The sequence below is a fragment of the Choloepus didactylus genome, chromosome 1, assembly GCF_015220235.1.
Source record: "Choloepus didactylus isolate mChoDid1 chromosome 1, mChoDid1.pri, whole genome shotgun sequence".
In the NCBI taxonomy this organism is placed as follows: Eukaryota; Metazoa; Chordata; class Mammalia; order Pilosa; family Megalonychidae; genus Choloepus; species Choloepus didactylus.
The window spans coordinates 234378435-234400366 of record NC_051307.1 but is presented as its reverse complement, the minus strand read 5'-3'; the positions used below and the strand labels follow the sequence as shown (position 1 = coordinate 234400366).

The window sequence follows — 21932 nt, the reverse complement described above, 5'->3', positions numbered from 1 at the left end:
GGGCACATTCTTTCTGGGGAATATAGCAAGGGTCCCATCGAACTACAAGCCATGGCTGCCATCAGGACATGTTGGACTCCTTGAGTCCCGGAACCAGCAGGCAAGAGGAGTCTAACTTGGAAGAGAAATTGACCTTGATCAGTAGGAGGAATGTCATGTCTCTTCTCATAATTGCATAATGGCACTACACTTCATTTAGGATAAAAGCTTGCAAACCCTTATATGGCCATGTTCTCTGTTACCTTCCTCATCTCCTTTCCTCTTACTCTCTCCCTTTGTCACTCCATTGTGGCCATGTTGGTCTCCGTGCTGTTCAGTGAATACACAGATACATTCCAGCCTGTATTAGTCAGGGTTATCCAGAGTAACAGAACCAACAAGAGATAGATAGATAGATACATGGATAGATAGATAGATAGATAGATGGATGGATTGATAGATGGCAGATTTATTATAGGAATTGGCTCAAGTGACCATGGGAACTGGCAAGTCTGAATTCTGTTGGGCAGGCCACAAGTTGGGAACTCTGTTGAACTCTCATTGCTGAAGGAAATCTCCTTTGTTGACTCTAGATGGTAATCAGCTATAGATACAATCAACTGACTAATGACTTCAATTTGTCTATGAAATCTCCTCAGAATAACAATCAGGCCAGTGTTTGCTTGACCAAACAAACGGACAACACAACCTAGCCAAGTTGACACAAACTTGACCATTACAAGGCCTCAGAGTCTTCCATCCAGCTATTCTCACTGCCTGCCCTTTTCTTTCTGATATTTAATTGGCTTACTCTCTCATTTTCTTCAAGATTTTGCCTCTATCTCATCGAGGCCTACAATGACCACTCTATTTAATTCTATAACTTGTCTCCTGTCCCCTACCCTACAGCACTCCCATCTACATATAATTTATAATCTTAATTTATCTGCCTCTCCCTGCTAGAAAGTAAGCTAAACTAAGCTCCATATCAGGTGAGAAATTTTAAAAATATATTCTAAGAACATAGAAACAGTGTTTTTTGTGTCTTCTTGTGGCAATCCTTTCACATTTATAAAAGGATCAACTAGTAGAAGAATGAAAGCTCATTAGCTAGAAGAAGCAAGGAAGACCAGAGAATGCAGAAGTACTTCAAATGGGAAATGAAGAGTGGGAGAAATTTTAGATAAATTGCCCTAATCTGTACAGGGCTGATTACTAAACTGTACTTTTAACTCTGATTTATAACTGAGGCCTTCTCACCTAGGGATTGCTTACCAACATTTGCCACTTATTCATTGATTACTGGTCAAAAAGAAATTATTACAGATTTACAGAGAAGAGTCATTTCCTTGAGAACTGACAAACTTTCCATCTTCAATAATGATTGCAAATGATGGCAAATATTTTTTAAGCTAGTCACTAGGGTAAACCTTATAAATACTTTATCTCATCTACTCTTTTTTTAAAAAATTCATTTTTATTGAGATATAGTCACATACCATGCAGTCATACAAAGCGTACATTCAATTGTTTATAGTACCATTTTATGGTTGTGCGTTCATCACTAAAATTAATTTTTGACATTTTCTTTACCAAACACACAAAAATAATAAGAATAAAAATTAAAGTGAAAAAGAACAATTAAAGTACAAAAGAACACTGGGTGCAGCCCCCCATTTTTCTACTCATCCATCCATAAACTGGACAAAGGGGAATGTGGTCCATATGGCTTTCCCAATCACACTGTCACCCCTCATAAGCTACATTTTATACAATCGTCTTCAAGTATCTCATCTACTCTTAATACCAACTTAAAGAAAGAGGTATTATCCCCATTTCACACATGAAGAAATAGAGGTTCAGAAAGATGAAGTAATTTACCTAGGTGACAATTCTTGTAAGAGGCCAGCTCTCAACACACCTGTATTATTTTCCCAACAATTCGCTTACCCTTAAGAGAAACAGGTCATGATTACTGCCATTCTTTAATTCAATAAGCGTTCACTGAATGCTTATTATGTGCCAGGCCTTTGCCAGACTTTGCGGATACAGTGGTGAATAGGCAGGATCCTTGCTTTCACAGAGCTTACAGCCCAGTGGTGTAGACAGGACCAGAAATCAAGAGTTCAGGTCTCTGAAGGGCAGCAGAGATGGCAAACTCTTCTTTTGTAAAGGGGCTAACAAAGATTATCTTTGACCTGCACCCTAGAATATATACTCTGTACAGCAAATAAATAAATCCTTGGTTAAGCCATTACCTTTTCAGCCTCCTCAGTTGAAAAATGGTATTATAATAATAATAGGTTTCTTGCCAATTGGTTGTGATTTCAGCTGAGAAAATGTGTGGGACTGTTCTCGGCAAACTGTAAAACAGTCAAGAGCAGAGGACTCAATCTCTTTATATTAAAAAAATCAGACCTACTAAAGAAGAGAGAATAGAATAAAAATCCAGATACTCATCAACCAGCTTCAATAACTGTCAACTCATGCCCAATCATAAATCTCAACCTCCTCCCAGTACCCCATTTTTTAAAGCAAAACCTTGACAGCATATCATTTTATGCATATACATTTTGATAAATATACCTCAAAGAAAAGATTCTTTTAAAAAACATAACATGAATACTATTATCTCTCCTAACAAATCTAAAAACAAAATTTCCAGTTATTCCTTAATTTCATCAAATATCATAATTTGATCCAGTGGTCAACTTTCTCTGATTATTTCAAAAGTTTGAGACCAGTAAGTTTGAATCAGTGTTTAGATAAGGTCCATACATTGCATTTGGTTGATATGTCATTTTTTTTTTTTTTTGGGGCTTCAGTCATGGGGTTGTATCCTTTGCCGTCATTTTTTCAACCCCTCCACCAAGGGCCCTGTATATTGACATGTGTAGTCAACGCCACATAGAATGAGTTCTGCCTGCTCCTGCTGTTGTGAAAATTTTAAATTGATTCTGTTTAAAACACTAAAACCACACGGAAAAGCTTTCTTTAAAAAATCTTATTGTCTTTGTTCCACAAAAAGTAATTAATGAAATTGGTGTCAGTTAGGGGAGTCCAGGCTATCCTCATCTCTACCATGAAAACCCATAACAGTCAAGGCTACATGGATTCATGATAGGCACAACTCCAACTCACCAGAATAGAATAAACTTAGAATCCTGAAGGATTATATATAATTCTCTGTGCTAAATGAAGCTTCAGTACAAGACAGTCCTCTTTCAGACTTAATTGAATTGATAATCAATCAGAGTTGCCTAAACGATCATGGTAGATCAGTGTGAGCACTGGAATGTGCTTGAGTTGTCTGGCTTCATGTGATATGTCATTTTAAATCCATAATGATCTTCCTTTTTTTGTTTTGTTTTTGTGTGTTTGCTGAAGAAACCAGGTCTTGTAGAACAGTGGTTCTCCAACTTCAGTGTGTATTAAAATCATCTGGAGAGCTTGTCAAGAAACAAATGGCTGGGTCCTAACCCCAGAGGTTCAGATTCAGTATTGCATTTCTAACAAGTTCCCAGGTAATGCTGATGCTGGTGGGTCTGGGGACAACACTTTGGGAAGCACCACGGCAATACAATATTCCAGTTTGGATTTCCCTAATTACATTCCCTTGGTCAGGCGTCCTTCAAGTTCATCTTCTTTTCTATTTCCTGTAAGGCGAAGTGTATTTAGTTGCCTATGTGCAGCATAATGGGTAGAAGGCAGGGTCTGAAGTTACATTCTCTGTGTTTAAATCTTGTTTTAACATTTATTTGCTAGGTGACCTCGAAGAAGTCATTTCATTGTTCTGTGAATCCAATATTACAGGGTTGTTGTGAGGATTAAATAAATTTTAAAAAATGAAGTGCTTATTTAGCATAGTGTCTGGCTCTTAGCAAATGCCCAATTAATCTTACCAATGATCATATTTCAAGCAAGAAAGAATAATGGCGCACTGAATCTGTGTACGGCCTTTAGTGTTATAGGGTAATATATTGCCTTCTGACGTCGGCAGAGCAGGAAAGAAACCTTCAAAGCACAGGTACCTGGAAGAAGGTGAAAGCGCAACTCTCACGGCTAGTCCTGTGAGCTCAGTGTCTGCCTTCGCTCCCCTTAAGGTGGGCAAGGTCACGTGACCTATGGGGTCACATGACCCGCGGAACAACATGGCTGCGCCCGCGCTGGGGCTGGCTCATGGACGCCGCGCCAGGCTGGGTCACGTCTTCTTGCTGCCGCTGTTCTTGCTGTTGTGCCGGGCGGCGGGCAGCGAGGAGGCCGAGACCCGCGCCAGAGCAAGCACGGGGTCGCTTGCAGGATCATGCGGCTGCGGCACACCTCAGCGGCCCGGCTCCCATGGCAGTTCGGCGGCCGCGCACCGGTACTCGCGGGAGGCGAATGCCCCGGGGCGGGCCCAAGCAGAGCGGCCGCTCGCGACCCCCAAGGTGCTCCCTCGAGTCCCCGGGGGTGGGTGGGTGCCTCCGGGTTGCTGGAATTGGTTGGAAGGAGCAAGGCAGGGGATTGGCAGGAAGGCAAGTAGAGGTAGTCACCACACCCTAAATCGCGCACCTGCTGATTCTGTGAGGAGGAGTGGAGTTTCTTCTCCGCTTGGAGGACGGGCCGGTTCTTGGGAATCAGCACATTTCTGTGCATTAGGGAATTTGGTTTGAGAACTGCTGTTCGTTCTTTTCCTACTTTTTATCTTTACTCCCAACTCACCATCTCTGTCCTCTTGAGGAGGGTTTCAAAATTTTAAACCAGACGTTTTCTGGATTAAGTCCTTGGTCTCTATTAACTATGAAGGAGTATGGAAACTGGTTCTCAGTGTCCCAAACATTGTTGTATAATTGTCTATAATCCCTTCACTACATTCTGCTTCTCAAGGGCAATGATTTATCTTATTTTCCTGCTATTTCTAGTACTTCAGCACATGGGAGGGACAAAGTCAGTGGTAGTTGCTTTATTACTGCTATTTATGCCTCACACAGTACCTGCATAGGCTAGGTGCTAGGATATGTAAATAACAGTACTAAGAATTGTTACTTGATTCTTTCTGTTGGCTAGGTATTTTGCATACTGTTGTGTTTGTCGAAAAAAACTTGTGGGACTAAAACCCTGGTGTTCAGACTGCTAAACCAGTGCACTTCTTGTACACCTAGTACACCCTTTCCATCTTTCTTTATCTCACTTTTCTTTCCTCTGTGTTAATTCTGACCAATTTTCAGTATTTAGATGATAGGTAAGTTTCTCTTGTAGGCCCTCTCTGAATCCTGATGGCTTTGTAATGATCAGTGTTCCTATATACTGCCACAGTAGTGTGTTTACTCTGACAACAATTATTAAAGATGCTTGTCTGTTGATGTCTCTTTTAGGCTGTGAGCTTGATGACGGCCAAGAGCATGTTTTAGTCTCTCAGGAATAGAGAGTGTAGGAAGTTGCTAGCCAGATTTCTCATAGTTTCTATGTTACGTATAATTATTGACCTTTTAATTTTTTTCTGTTATTCCCCAGAAGACTCCTGCATTATTAGTATTTATATTCTGTGTGGCGGAGAATCTTGCTTACTTTTTTAGTGTGTATTGTCATCCCTGATTTTAATTCGTCTCTAATTTGCGTGATAATTGATAATCTGTCCCTTTTTCTGTAGAGAAAGCTCTCTCTCTATCTGCTTTGCAACTAACTGGGCAGGTGTCTTATTTGCATGCACACACTGATCTATGTCAAATTTTTGCTCAGATCTTTCTGATCAGTACTGAACACTCCTCATTTTAAATGGCCCATGTTCATATTGTTTCCAGAATGGGATGTGGGTGCTAGCAACTTTTTTTTTTTTTTTTTAAATAAGGCCCGTGTCCCCTGGGACTTACATTCAATGGATAGAGACATGGAGTATACAGGTTAATCATAAAGCTTGGTAAGACAATGAACAGGTTATATGATAGAGAGTAACTTGGGAGAAAGAGGAACACTAGATAGGATGGTCAGGGGAGCCCTCTCTGAGGAGGTGACATTTGAGCTGAAACCTGAAGAATGAAGAGGAACTAGCATTTTGAAGAACTGAAGGAGGCAAAGGGGAGAGTTTGTCCAAATGACCTGAGATGGTAGAATGTTCTAGGCAGTGACAAAGGCCTTCTTGGGTCCAACATAGTGATTGGAGGGAGAGAGTAATAGCCCGGGAGACTGGACTGGCACTTGGCAGCCTGATCATGCAGGGCCTAGTTTGCCATGTTAATGAGTTTGGAAAAAGAACTTGTGCTTATCTTTATGGACTAGTTATGACATACCATCATCATATATCCTGGCCAGTCCCCTTCCTTGTTTTATTTATTTTTTCCTGTTCATAGTCTTACCCTCTCCCCCTCTCTTATAGGCTTCAATCTCTGTTGGCTATATCCTCTCCATTTATTCATTTATTTGTGATACAAATATTTATTGACCATGTACAATGTGCCGGGCTCTGTTCTAGCAGCTAGAGATCTGGCAGTGATCAAAACAGAGAAGATTCCTGCCTTGGTGAAACAGGTATTCTAGTGTCATAAAGAAAAATAAATCAGGGTAAGGGATAGGGAACAATAGATAATTGCATGATAATTGATAATCTGTCAGGGTTAGTGTGAACACAAGGAAGTGATACTTGAATATGTTTGTATCCTTGTAAAATATGTTATTTTATCTGTGTATGTTTTTAATTTATGTGAATGATATTGTGCTGCACATGTCTTTTTTTCACACAGCTCCATGCTGTTTTTTTAAATAGATTTTTTTAAATTGTAGAATATGACATATATATACAGCAGTGATAAGTTTCCAAGTGCAATTTAACAAGTAGTTAGAGCAAATTTCAAAGAGTATTATGGGTTACTGTTCCACAGTTTCAGTTATTTCCTTAGTGTGAAATATCTATACAAAAAATAGTATCTTTCAAACTGTGATTTAACAAATAGTTATATAGGAAATTTCTAAAGTTTTTATGAATTACAGTGCCATAGTTTCAGTTGTTTCCTTACTGTGAAATATAACATATATACAAAAAGGTGATAGCTTTCAAATTACAATTTAACAAGTAGCTATGGAACAAATTTCAAAGGATGCTATGGGTTACAGTTCCACCATTTCAGTTCTTTCCTTCTAGCTATTCTAGTACCCTAGCAAAGAAGAGAAAGAAAATTATATAGAGATTTGGTATTCATGATCCTTTGTTAAATTTCATCTTGCTTGTTGCTACCCTTCCTCTCATTTAATCACTTTCCCAATCTTCAGGGATACCTAGGCAGTGACCAACCTAACCTGTTCATGTTGAAAAGGGGAGTGTTAACTTTATGAGCAAAGGGGACACATCTAGTTGATGTTCTTGAAGAGGCTATTGCATCTGGGTTTTGGGACATAGCTGACGTAAGAGTACTCTGAAGGATTTAAGTTTCTGAAGAATAAACTTAGTGAGTAAAACTTTTATAGAGTCTCAGATCCAGGTATTCTTTAGGATTTTGGGGACTACTTTTGAGTTGGGCTTATTATACTATGGCCATTTGGCATATCTAGTGAAGCTTACGTAAGAGTAACCTCCAGGGTAGCCTCTTTACTCGGTTTGAATTATCTTAGCCACTGAAACCTTATTTTGTTGCCTCCCCCCCCCCCCCACCTTTGGTCAAAAAGGCATTCTCAATCTATCAAAGCCAAGGTCAGGCTCATTCCCGAATTACCATTTCCAAAACTTTTCTAACACTGCATATGGAAACTCTGTACCCATTAAGCATTAAATCTCCATTTCCCACCCCACCCCCCACAGACCCTGGTAATGAGTATTCTCCTTTCTGACTATGAATTTGCAACTTCTGCTTATTTTATGTAAATGACATTTTACAGTATTGGTTCTTTTGTGTCTGGCTTACTTGATTCAACAGGATATCTCTTCAAAGTTCATCTATGTTGTAGCATGAATCAGAACTTCTTTCCTTATTATTGTCAAATAATACTCCATTGTATGTATATACCACATTTTTTTATTCATTCATTCTGTTGGTGGACTCTTGTGTTGCTTCTGCATTTTGACAGTTGTGTATAATACCGCTATGAACATGTGTATGCAAAGATCTGTTTCAGTCCCTGCTTTCAGTTCTTTTGGGCATATATCTAGAAGTGAGATTGACTGTTGTTATGGTAGTTTTATATTTAATTTTCTGAGGAACCACCAGAGTTTTCTCTACAGCACTGTATCATTTTACATTTCTACCAACAATGTATGTTTATTCCTGTTTCTCCACATCGTTACCAACACTTATTATTTTCTGTGTTTTATTAATAGCCATTCAAGTGGATATGAAATGGTAGCTCATTGTGGTATTGATTTGCATTTCCCTAAAGGCTAATTGTGTTGAACATCTTTCTGTGTGTTTGTTGGCCACTTGTTTAGCTTCTCTAGAAAATGTCTATTCAATTCCTTTGCCCAGTTTTTACTTGGGTGTTTTTTTTTTTTGTTGTTAAATTATAGGAGGGTTTTTAAAATGTATAATATATATTATAGATATTAAATCCTTGAGATACAGTTTAAGGATTAAATTTTTTTCCCATTCTGTAGATTGCCTTTTTACTTTCTTGATAATGTCCTTTGATGTCCAAAAGTTTAATTTTCATAAAGTCCTATTTATTTTTTTTCTCTTGTTGCTTGTGCTTTTGTGATAAAGTCTAAGAAACCACTGTCTAACACAAGGCCTTAAAAATGATTCCCTGTGTTTTCTGGTAGGAGTTTTATCATTTTGGTTCTTAAGTTGGGTCCTTGATCCATTGTGAATTAATTTTTGTAAGTGGTGTAAGGTAGGGGTCTACCTTCATTCTTTTGCATATGGATATCCAGTTTTCCCAGCACCATTTGTTGAAGAGAGTATCCTTTCCCCATTGAATGGACTTGCAATTCTTGTCAAAAATCAATTGACCATAGATATTAAGGTTTATTTTGAATTCTCAGTTTGATTCCATTTGGTTGATAAGTCTGTCCTTGTGCCAGTACCATTCTGTTTTGATTACTGTAGTAATCAGTAACTTTGTAATAAATTTTAAAATCAGGAAATGTGAGTCCTTCAACTTTGTTCTTCTTCTTCTTTGTTCTTCTTTGTGAAATGTGTTGTCTCCAGAACCTGAAATGGCTTTGTGCGTCCTTCTTTGCCATAGGGATATACAGTGCAAGCAGTTTATCTTTTACTCTGGAGAAGCTGTCCTGACATGAACCCCTGTGAACATTGCCCCACTGAACCCAGTGTTACTGAAATGCAAATAGAATAAGTTTTACTTCTTCCTTTCTGATTTGGTGCCTTTTACTGTTTTTCTTGCTTAATTGCTCTGGCTAGAACTTCTAGTCACTGTTGAATAACACTGGTGACAGTGGGTAACCTTGTCTTGTTCCTGATTTTAGAGGTGAAGCTTTAATCTTTAACCACTGAGTAAGGTGTTAGTAGTGAGTTTTTCATATATGACCTTTATCATGTTGAGGAAGTTTCCTTCTTTTCTTAGTTTTCAAAGTGTTTTTACCATGATGGGCTGCTAGATATTGTCAGATGGCTTTTCTGCATCAATTAGGATGATCATGTGTTTTTCTTTTTATCCTTTTTTCTATTAATCCAGTGAATTACATTAATTGATTTTCTGATGTTCAAATATTGTTGCATACCTGGATTAATCCCACTTGATTATGGTGTATAATTCTTTTAATAAAGTGTTGGATTCAGTTTGCTAGTATTGTGTCGAGGATTTCTGCATCTATATGCATAAGGGATATTGGTCTGTAATTCTCTTTTCTTCTGGTATTTTTGTCTGGCTTTGATTAAGGGTGATGTTGGCCTCATTGAAAGAATTAGGTAGTGTTCTCTCCTGTTCAAGTTTTTGAAAGAGTTTTAGCAGGATTGGTGCTAATTCTTTTTGGAATATTAGTAAAATTACCAGTGAAGCCATCTGGTCCTGGGCTTGTCTTTGTTGAGAGCTTTTGATACTGGTTTTAAGCTTCATTTCATTGTAGTTGGAGAAGATACTTTGTATGATTTCAATATTTTAAAATTTATTGAGTCTTGTTTTTTGACATGATGCATGGTTTATCCTGGAGAATGACGCATGTCTACTGGAAAAGAATATGTATTCTGCTGCTTTTGCATGAAGTGTTCTTTATATGTCTGTTAAGTATAGTTGGTTTATAGTATCGTTCAAGTCTTCTCTCTCTTTACGAATCTTCTGTTTATGTATTCTATCCATTATTGAAAATGGTATGTTTAAGTCTCCCACTGTTAATATACAATCATTTGTTTCTCCTTCAAATCTATTAGTATCTGCTTCTTATGTTTTGGTGCTCTGCTGTTAGGTGCATATATATATTTATAATTGTTATATCTTCTTGTTGAATTGATCCTTTTAACAATACATAGTTGCCTCCTTTTTCCCTTGTAATAGTTTATGACTAAAAAATCTGTTTCATCTGTTGTTTGTATAGCTATCCTAGCTGTCTGTTGCTTACTATTTGCATGGAACATAGTTTTCTATCCTTTCATTTTCAACCTACATGTGTCTTTGAATTTTAGGTGAGTCTCTTGTAAACAGTAAATAGTTGGGTCATGCTTTTTTTATCCATTCTGCCAGTCTCTGCCTTTTGACTTGAGAGTTTATTCCATTTACATTTGATGTAACTACTGATAATGTGAGACTTTCTTCTGCCATTTTGCTATATGGTCTTTGTAATTCTTATACCTTTTTGTCCCTCAATTCTTCCATTAATGCCTACTTTCATATTTCTTTGATTTTCTTTGTAGTGTAACAGTTTGAATCCCTTCTCATTTCCATGTGTATATATTTTCTGATACTTTCTTTGTAGTCACCATTGGGCTTAAATTTAACATCCTATATCTATAACAATCATGTTTTATTTGTTACCAACCTAATTTCAATAGTATACAGTCATACTGTTACTTTGTTCTGTTTGTCTCCCACCTGTTTGTTGTATATATTACAAATGAAATCTTTATACATTGTATGTCCCAAACTATAGATTTATCATTACTTTTTATGTATTTTAATTTTGGACCTGTATGAAGAACCAGATTGCATATGAAAAAAATACAGTACAATAATACTTGAATTTATAATTACTATGGTTACTTTTACTGGAGGTCTTCATTTTTTTATGTCACTTGGATCCACTGTCTAGTATCCTTTCTTTTCAGTTTGAAGAACTCCCTCTAGTATTGTTCTTCGGATGGGTCTAGTGGTGACGAACTCCTATAACTTTTGTTTTTCTGAGAATGTCTTCATCTCTCGCCCTCATTTTTTTTTAAATTAAATTCAGTTTTATTGAAATATATTCACATTCCATGGTATACAATCAGCTGTTGACCGTATGATCATATAGTTATGCATTCATCACCACAATCTATTTCTGAACATTTTCCTTACATCAGAAAGAATCAGAATAAGAATACAAAATAAAAGTAAAAAAGAACACCCAAACACCCCCCCCGCCCATTTTTCATTTATTTTTTGTCCCCATTTTTCTATTCATCCATCTATACACTAGATAAAGGGAGTGTGATCCACAAGGTTTTCACAATCACACTGTCATCCCTTGTAATCTACATTATTATACAATTGTCTTCAGGAGTCCAGACTACTGGGTTGGAGTTTGATAGTTTCAGGTATTTACTTCTAGCTGTTCCAATACATTAAAACCTAAGAGGTGTTATCTATCTAGTGCATAAGAATGTCCACCAGAGTGACCTCTCGACTCCATTTGAAATCTCTCAGCCACTGAAACTAATTTGTCTCATTTTGCATCCCCCTTTTGGTCAAGAAGATGTTCTCAATCCCACGATGCTGGGTCCAGAGATTCATCCCCGGGAGTCATATCCTGTGTTGCCAGGGAGATTTACACCCCTGGGAGTGGGGTCCCACATGGAGGGGAGGGCAGTGAGTTCACCTGCCAAGGTGGCTCAGTTAGAGAGAGAGAGAGTCGCCCTCATTTTTGAAAGATAGTTTCACTGGATATAAAATTCTTGGTTGTCACCTGTATTCTTTCAGCATTTAAAATATTCCATCCCACTTCTTTCTTGTATCCATGGTTTCCTGTGAGAAATAGGCACTTAGTCTCATTGGGACTTCCTTGTTCATAATATGTTGCTTTTCTCTTTCTGCTTTCAGAACTTTCTCTTGGTCTTTGGCATTGAACAATTTGATTGCTCTGTGTGTAGGTATAGTTCTCTTTGAGTTTATCCTGTTTGGGATTCATTGGGATTCTTGAGTGTGTGTATTCATGTCTTTTGTTAAATTTGGGAAATTTTCTGCTCTTTCTTTGAATATTCCTTCTGCCCCTTTCTCTGTTTTCTCCTTCTGGAACTCCCATATGTGTATTTGGTAATTTTGATAGTGTCCCACTGGTGTCTTATGCTCTGTTCATTCTCTAATATTCTTTTTTCTTTCTGTTCTCATCCTTTGCCATTTGATTTCACTGATTCTTTCATCTGCCTGCTCCAATCTGCTGTTGAAACCTTCTAGGGAATTTTTCATTTCAGTTACTGTGATCTTCAACTCCAGTGTTTCTGTTGGGTTCCTTTTTAAAATTGCTGTCTCTTTATTGAAATTCTCATATTGTTCATTCATTGTTTTCCTGATATCCTTTAGCTCTTTTTCCATGCTTTCCTTTATCTCCTTGAGCATATTGAAGATCATTTTTGAAAAATCTTTGTCCGGTATATCCAAAGTCTGGACAGGGCCATCATCTCCTGTGTTTTTGATTGTCTTGTAATGTGTTTTTACCCTGTACATTTTAATATTTCAAAGGGTCAACTTGGGAATTTTGTCCCTGAGTGTTTTCCTTACGTTTTTATCCAACTAGTTAAATGACAGAGACTTCCTTGAGTGCCTGGAGCTTACAAAAACAAAGCAACCAAGGTAAATAAACATCTTTCACAGTCTTTGCAAATAGGCTCTGCATTCATTGGTGCTCTTCTTCAGAGTTTAGGTGTACTATCAAGAAGATCAGCCCAAGTGTAAGTTAAGTACGCTGTCCTATTCATCTTTTCTGAGCATGCATATGTCCTAGGTTTGTGCTGGTTGGCTGGCTTGTGGCCTTAGGAATTCCTCTGTGTGCAGGAATTCAAATGCTCCCCTCTATTCCCTATGAAATAGACTTTCCCCTCCCTCCATCCTCTGGGGTGCTCTGCTGTATGTCTTAAAAAGCCAGTTGTCCTTTTCCCCTGGCTGCTTTGATTTAATTGTGTCTTATACTGCTTTAGCTGTTTGCAAGCTGCTTCTGCTTTCAGAGCACGTTCTGGGGTGGTGAGTCAGAGATGAGTTTCCTAGTTCAGTCTTTCAGGCTGCCACCTAATGGATTGGCAGTGACACAGAGGCACTCCTGTATGTGCATAGGGGTTACTCTGTTTCTTCTAGAAGAGGGCTCGTGTCCTTTAATGGGAGCATAGCCTGGTTCCATACCATGCCGGGGAGGGTTTAGGGGAAGTGCCAGAAAGGGCTGTATGAGCTTCTCCTACTGGTTTTAAGCCTGCATTTTTATTTTTTAATTTGTCACTCACCCAGTTAGTGCAACCCTTTTGACTGTTTTCTGGAAAATGGCTCTGTCAGTTTTTTTTTTTTTTTTTTTTTTTTTTAAGAACACCTGAAACACCACATACCCCTTATCCCTTCTTTTATTTATATACATTTTTGGTCTTTATTTTATTACTTACCTGCCCATACACTGGATAAAGGGAGTGTCAGTCACAAGGTTTTCAAAATCACATGGTCACACTGTGTAAGTTATATAGTTATACAGTCATCATCAAGAATCTAGTCTACTGGATAACAGTTCAACAGATTTAGCTATTACCTTCTAGCTACTTTAATATATTAGAAACTAAAAAGGAATATCTATATAATGCATAGGAAGAACCTTCAAAATGGCCTCTTGACTCCATTTGAAATTTCTTACTACTGAAACTTTATTTTGTTTCATTTCTTTTCCCCACCTTTTGGTCAAGAAGGCATTGTCAGTCCCACGATGCCAGGGCTAGGCTCATCCCTGAGAGTCAGGTCCCATGTTGCCAGGGAGACTTACACTCCTGGGAGTCATGTCCCACATGGGGGGAGGGTAGTGAGTTAACTTGCAGAGTTGGCTGAGAGAGAGAGGCAACATCTGAGCAACAAAAGAGGTTCTCTGGTGGTGATTCTTAGGCATAATTGTAAGTAGGTTTAGCTTCACCTTTGCAGGAATGTTTTATAAGGGCAAGTCCCAAAATCACGGGCTTGAGTTATCAAATTGGGAGCCTCCAATGCTTGTAGGACTATCAGGAATTCCCCAGGTGGGAAGTTCAGTATTTCATTTTTCCCCAGTCCCTCAAGGGAACCCTGCAAATACTTTTATATTTTCTGCCTGAAATGCTCTGAGATGTATCGAAGTATTACATTAACCTGTACAGAATAACGAGATCTCATTCCCCATTTTAGGCTCCATGTAATTATGTTGTTTAAATAAACTGACCGTAGAGGTCAAATTAGATAGTGTGCTACAGAGAATATAAAGTTTGTACCAAATAAACATCTTGTAAATAACAGTTAAAACTCAGGAATAGATGTGACTACCGTAAAAGCTTACAATCTAGGAACCTTTACAATAAGCCTTATTGAACATTCTGTGCTCCTACATCGTTGATTGCCCAGTCTCTGCCCAGGGTCTATCCCTTGATAACCTATGCTCTTGAATTCTATTCTCAGCATTTGCTCATTGTAGTTAGTTTATTTTAGTGAGTCCTTACAATATTTGTCCTTTTGTTTCTGGCTTATTTCCCTCGACATCATGTCCCTAAGGTTCTTTCACCTAGTTGCATGCCTCAAACTTCATTCCTTCTTGCAGCTGCTTAGTATTCCATTCCATATATCAACCACAGTTAGCCCTTCTGTTCACCTGTCGATGTACCCTTAGGCTCCCTCCATCCATTTCTGCCAGTTTTGGGTAGTTGTTCACAGATTCTGTGGGGGATAGGCAATCTACAGTGTTCTATGGTGCCATCTTGTTCAGCCACAAGTCTTCTCAATTATTTTAAATGTTATATTTTACTATTCTCCTCTGCCTGCTTGGATGTCTGGAACCTCGTGAGTGTCATTTTCACACTTTTTAAGGTGTGAGTCTGTTTTGTTTTTTTTTTTTTAAGATTTAATTTATTAAATGGCCACTTGTCAGGGTGAGGGATACAAACAAGTAAATAGCACTTAGCTTTACCTTTGAGGAATTTACAGTTTCACTGAAAAGTTATGGCAATAAGAATTGCCTCGTAGACAATGGAATTTTACAATTTGCCTTGGAGTGCCTTTGGTTAAAAAAATACACAATTCTCACTTAGAAAGTTACCCTAACAATTTTCTACACATCTTTTTGCTTTGTAACAAAGTAACGAAACATTTGAGTCTCCAGATACCTCAGCAAAGTTGTTTCAGAAAGCTTTTAGAATCACTGGGTGATAAAATTGGATTTGTCTGCATGTGTATGCGTGAGTCAAGTCAGTCTTGATTTCCTGTCTGAGGAACCTTGGGTCAGGCTAATGCCAGGCACAGAGGCAGTTGGCAGGGTGAGGGACACAAACAAGTACATAGTACCTAGTTTTACCTTTGAGGAATTGAATGCTTTCTCTTACATCAAGTCTTTCTTTTTACTCCAGGAAGTAGTAGTTTCTCTTTTCTCTGAATTAGCATAGCATTTTGTTCTCTGATGGCAACTTTTACATTCTGTATGAAGTTGTATTATTTGTATAGCCATCTGAGATCTCATTCTATATTGGAAACAGTTTTAGACCTGTTTTTAATCTTTGTGTCCCCCAAGTGCCTTACATATTTTAGGCATTCAGTAACAATTTCTTGAGTAATTTGTATCCTTTTTTTGGTGGACACAATATTAAAAAATTACCTTGGGAATAAAAAGATAGCAGATCCTTTTTAAAAAGGCCTTTGTAAAATGTTTAAGCACCTGAAGCTTAAAAGGATCATAATTCTCTCAGGTCTTGTAAAGATTTTAAATGCCATTTGTGAGATCCTGACGGGGCAGCAGCCCGCAGCCTCAGCCAGGGAGTCCCAGCCGCTTTCAATGGAGGAGAAGCCCGGCCAGCCACAGCCTCAACACCATCACAGCCACCACCATCTGCACCACCACCCGCAGCAGCAGCAGCAGCAGCAGCAGCAGCCGCACCACCACCACCATTATTATTTTTACAACCACAGCCACAACCACCACCATCACCACCATCACCAGCAGCCTCACCAGTACTTGCAGCATGGAGCCGAGCGCAGCCCCAAGGCCCAGCCAAAGCCTCTGAAACATGAGCAGAAACACGCCCTCCAGCAACACCAGGAAATGCCGAAGGAGAAAACAGGCTATGGTGAACTAAATGGTAATGCTGGAGAAAGAGGACTATCTTTAAAGAGCCTGGATTCTGATGAAGCTAATCCTATTTCCAGGGTCCTCAATGGTAACCAGCAAATTGTAGACACTAACCTGAAGCAGACTGTGAAGGCCAGCACCTTTGGAAAAGCAGGAGTTAAAACCAAGAATTTTATTCAGAAAAACAGTATGGACAAAAAGAATGGGAAGTCTTATGAAAATAAATCTGGAGAGAACCAATCAGTAGACAAGACCGAAGTTGTAGCAATTCCAAATGGTGTTGTAACAAATAATTCAGGCTATATTACTAATGGTTATATGGGCAAAGGGGCAGATAATGATGGCAGTGGATCTGAGAGCGGATATACCACTCCTAAAAAAAGGAAAGCCAGGCGCAATAGTGCCAAGGGTTGTGAAAACCTTAATTTAGTGCAGGACAAAATAATGCAACAGGAGACTAGTGTCCCAGCTTTAAAACAGGGACTTGAAACTTTCAAACCTGACTATAGTGAACAAAAGGGAAGTCGAGTAGATGGTTCTAAGCCCATTTGGAAGTATGAATCTGGGCTTGGAGGAGCAAGCCGAGGAAAACCCACTGTTGGTGATGCTAAACCTGGTGTGAGCAACAAAAAGTTTGATGATCGGCCCAAAGGAAAGCATGCTTCAGCAGTTGCCTCCAAGGAGGACTTGTGGACCCTATTTAAACCACCCCCAGTTTTTCCAGTGGACAATAGCAGTGCTAAAATAGTTCCTAAAATAAGTTATGCAAGCGAAGTTAAGGAAAACCTCAACAAAACTGTACAGAATTCTTCTGTGTTTCCATCTTCATCTTCATCCTCTTCATCATCTAGTGGGGAAACTCAGACCCAATCTTCAGGTCGGTTATCCCAAGTTCCTGTGTCTGCACTGAAATCTGTTACTTCTGCCAGTTTTTCTAATGGACCTGTTTTAGCAGGGACTGATGCAAGTGGGTATTCTCCAGGGGTTCAGCCACTGCTCACTACTGCTGCTAATACTCCCATCTCTTCTGGGACTGATTCAGTTCTCCAGGACATGAGTTTAACTTCAGCAGCTGTTGAACAAATTAAGTCTAGCCTTTTTATCTACCCTTCAAATATGCAAACTGTGCTGTTGAGCACAACACAAGTGGATCTGCCCTCTCAGACAGATCAGCCAAACTTGGGGGATATCTTCCAGAATCAGTGGGGTTTATCATTTATAAATGAACCCAGTGCTGGCCCTGAGACTGTTATTGGGAAGTCATCAGATCATAAAGTAATGGAGGTGACATTTCAAGGGGAATATCCTGCCACTTTGGTTTCACAGGGTGCTGAAATAATCCCCTCGGGAACTGAGCATCCTGTGTTTCCCAAGGCTTATGAGCTGGAAAAACGGACTAGTCCTCAAGTTCTGGGTAGCATTCTAAAACCTGGGACTACTAATGAGAGTGGAGCCTTATCCTTGGAACCCAGTGGTATAGGTGACCTGCAAAAAGCAGACACCAGTAGTCAAGGAGCTTTAGTGTTTCTCTCAAAGGACTATGAGATAGAAAATCAAAATCCTCTGGCCTCTCCTAGGAACACTTTGTTAGGCTCCGCCAAAGAACAGAGATATCAGAGAGGCCTAGAAAGAAATGATAGCTGGGGTTCTTTTGACCTGAGGGCTGCTATTGTATATCACACTAAAGGTAACTCATTTGTTTCCTATGCAAAGATTCTTACTGGCCAATTTAAGGTATTTTTATTACCTGTTTGTATTAAGGGTGGCTTTAACTGAGATTCTTCAAAAAGAACGTGGATAAGCAGCTGATACCAAACTTAATTCAGGGTCTTTGGAAACACTATGGTTAAAGTTTGGAAGGAATTTTCACTTTTCCAACTTAAAAGCATTTATTTTTATATAGATCGATATAATTTACCTCTTGCCTCCTTCAGAGAAGAGGGAGGAGAGAACTTGCCTAAAAGGGGTAACTTAGATTTTTCTCTTGGACTGTTTGTTTTTTAAAATAGTATAAACCTAAGTTTCCTTTGCTTTTCATATCATAGATTTCTTGGAATCTTTGTTAGTGAGTTCATTTAATAGTTCTAATTTGCTTAAAATGAGTAGGAACAGTGTTTTTGAGGAGTCGAAAAAGATGGAGGGTCAAAACTATTTTTTTCCTTATAAGAAAGGATAATGGGTGTTGAATGTTGAGAAAATAATTTAGACAAACTGTACAGTGGCAGCACCATTAGCATTGCAGAAGCTATGCTTTTGCAAGTCTAGTTGTCCCAGAGCCAGTGTTAAAGGGAACTAGATATTTTTTCAGTGTGAATAACTTTATGGGAATATTGTTTATGTCTTAAAGAAAAATTTGATGTATGGCCTAAGTAATTGAATCCTTAGCAAATGATGTTTACAAACTGGTAATTAAGAGAAGTGATTTTTCAGTCTGCATACTGGTTCTACCTTCATTCCATTTACATCCCACTCCCCCACCCATTCTGCACACAAGCATGTACACAACCTAATATATACTACACATTCCCATTTTTAACAGTGACTTATTTAGGCAATGACTTGCATATCAGATAGATGGTGGGGCTAAGGTAATTGCAGTGTTCTCTCTGGAAGAATCACTCCTCAGAGATGAATTACATCTACTAATGTGACTTTTAAGCAAATTACCTAATCTGCATACCTTTCCTTATCTGCAAACTGGAAGACATTTAATAAAATAGATGTCCTTTTCTTTTCACTTAAAAAACAAACAAATAAATAAATAAATAAATGCCATTTGTGTCTGTGTTCAGGCAGTAGGATGAGAGAGTGTGATAGGTAGATAAACCCAGTATAGAAAGATAAGGTAGCAGTTGGTGGACAGATCCAGATATCCTCCTTCTGTTGTTATTCACCTGTCTTTCTCCTGAGCCCCTGGGCTTTTAAAGTTAACTTTGGAGAGAGGAAAGAAGGAAAAGAGAAGAGCTACACAGAAGAATTGTATATGAGTTTATTTCATTTTTATGTGTATGACCCAAATCTCACTGTAGCAAGTAAAGGAAAAGCCAGTTAAAACTGGCAGAAGTGGGGGGAAAAAAAGGAGGTCTTATAGGGGCTCTTATCGATAGGAAGTTCAAGAGTAGATACTGCTTCTTTCACACATGGCTCTGGAGCCTCAGGCAGCATCTCCAGGGCTCTCTCTTTAGCTATCTCTTGGATTTTCTTTTGTCTGTGTTAATTCCACTTTCACTCACGGTCTCCTCTCCTACTGATAGAATGGCTGGAAGAGAGAGTTTGGAGTTACCAGAGTTTCCTGGTAGCTCTAAGATTAACTTTGATTGGTCATGGGCGTATTATCCCTGGTCACATCTCTGGCGAAAGGAACGTCAGGATTGGCCAGACCCAAGTCAGATGACCTCCACTGGCACTGAAGTAGAGTCATCCAGCTCCTCCTGAACCATATGAACCAAGAGTTGGAAGAGAAGTGGTTTCCAAAAGGGATGTCAGGACTATTACAAGAATCCCCTGCACCTAGCCTGAGTGTTGTAGACCAAATAAGGTTTTAGTGATGAAAGTCTGTTTTCATTTGCTAAAGTTGATGAAATGCTATAAACCAGAAATGGACTGGCTTTTAACAATGGGGATTTATTAGCTTACGAATTTACAGTTCTAAGGCCATGAAAATGTCCCAATTAAGGCATCAACAGGATGATACCTTCTCCGAAGACTGGTTACCTCTGTCAGATAGAAAGGCACATGGTGATGTCTGCTACTCCTTCTCTCCCAGCTTTCATTGCTTCTGGCTTCTGGCTTCAGTAGCTTCCTCTTAGCTTTTTTGAGGCTTTTTCTTTGAGCTTCTCTTAATTGCATCTTTGTGTGTTTTATCCTTTTATAAAGGACTGCAGTAAGAGGATTAATACCAACCTTGAATGAGGTGGGTCACATCTCAGTTGAAATAACCTAATCAGAAGGTCCCAGCTACAATAGGTGTGTACCCACAGGAAAGGATTAAATTTAAGAACGTGATTTTCTGGGGTACATAACAGCGTCAAACTACCACAGAGACATTCTTAACATCACTTAGGCTTCTGGTTCAAGTGGCAGTGGCAGAAATTGTGGTGTGGCAGAGGGAGTTTTGACTAACCTTCAGGCTCAAGGGGGCATGGATTGATTGAAACTGGACCTTCCATGAAGACTCAGTTAAATGATTCTGTTTATTTGACTTGGTGTCCAACAGTGGAAGACACAGATGGTCTGATTTCGGTAAAAAGACATTTTACATTTGTAGGACAGAAAACTTATCTTCATTACTATAAATTGGAAATTATGATCCACGAGGAGCTACGCAGGCTATTTTTATCTATAGCCTCCAGAATGGAAACTTGGCTTATTCAGGGCTGGCTATGTCAGTTGGTTAATGAAGGAGGAAAGAAAATAGGCCAGGAGTCTGCAGTGGAGTCGTGATTGTATTAGCATTGTTGGTACTCACCTTGTGGGAGATGATGAAAAAAATCAGGTAGTTGTCCACTTCATTAGGCAAAAATGGACACAGCTTCCTGTGGGCCCTCCCAGTCTTTGAGCTGAGGGATTCAGAACTGTTTCCATAGCAGGATCTATTTGTCTGCTGTGGCAAAGCTTTTTTCAGTCATTTATGGAATCTTTTATTAGGTCATTTCAATGATGATTTTAAGACTACTCTTGGAGCTTTTGCATGAAGTCTACTATTTTTCTGCTTCTTTTTAGAGCTGCTTAAAACTCTGACTTGTCTGGTAAGATTTGAGGAGTCTTGTGTCCCAGACACTTAGAAAATAATTTGTCAATCTAGTTCAGTTCTTCAACAGAGTCTTTTTTTTTCCCATGCATGTCTTGATTTTATTACTCATCTAATCATACACTAGATAAAGGCAGTGTCAGTCACAAGGTTTGTACAATCATGTGATCATAAGATAAAATTTGTATAGTGATATAATCATTATCCAAGATCAGGGCTACTGGGTTACAGTTCAGCAATTTCAGGTACTTCCTTCTGGCTGTTCAAATACACTAGAAACTAAAAAGAAATATCTATATAATGATTCAGTAGTCATAATCGTTTGTTAAATCCTAACTTCTCAGTTACAGTTCCTCCTCATTTGATCATTCTTTCAATCTTCAGGGATATTTGGGCAATGACCGTTCTAACTTCTTCATGCTGAAAAGGAGGTGTTGACCTTATGGGGTAGAGGAATGAAACTGGTTGATGTTCTCGGAGAGACTGGTACTTTTGGGTTTCAGGGCTTATCTGGCACAGGAACAATCTGGAGGCTTTAAGTTTCTGAAAAAATAAACTTAATAAGTAAAACTTTTTTATAGAGCCTTAGATAGAGCCCAGTGTATTCTTTACAGTTTTCAGGAATACTGTTGGTTGGGGCTTGGCATACTGTGGCAATTTAAAATCTCTGGCTGAAGCTTGCCTAAGTGTAACCTCCAGAATGACATCTTAACTCTATCTAAAATCTCTTAGCCACTGAAACTTTATTTTGTTTCATTTCTTTTCCCCCTTTTGGTCAAGAAAGCATTCTGAATCCCATGATGCTGGGGCCTGTCTCATCCCTGGGAG

The 21932-nt window shown here is 38.8% G+C and overlaps 2 protein-coding genes and 1 long non-coding RNA gene across 4 annotated transcripts in view; 2 read left to right on the top strand and 1 right to left on the bottom strand.

Annotated features, from left to right (window-relative positions):
• Positions 1–35: 35 nt before the first annotated feature.
• Positions 36–4153, bottom strand: LOC119507493. The gene is made up of 3 exons (XR_005211251.1): positions 4011–4153; positions 2238–2342; positions 36–111 (listed from the first exon to the last, which is right to left on the bottom strand). It is a non-coding gene; the product is annotated as an uncharacterized LOC119507493 (long non-coding RNA).
• Positions 4119–21932, top strand: part of SUMF1 (sulfatase modifying factor 1) — a 127043-nt gene continuing 109229 nt past the window's right edge. For both annotated transcript variants that reach the window (XM_037800662.1, XM_037800656.1), the window contains exon 1: positions 4119–4406. In XM_037800662.1, coding sequence (XP_037656590.1) covers positions 4131–4406 — 276 coding nt within the window. In that variant the 5' untranslated portion in view covers positions 4119–4130. The remainder of the gene's footprint in view (positions 4407–21932) is intronic.
• On the top strand, positions 16061–18156 carry LOC119507473 (nuclear fragile X mental retardation-interacting protein 2-like). The gene has a single exon (XM_037800649.1). The coding sequence runs from the start codon at positions 16061–16063 to the stop codon at positions 18128–18130; it is 2070 nt and encodes a 689-aa protein (XP_037656577.1). The 3' UTR covers positions 18131–18156.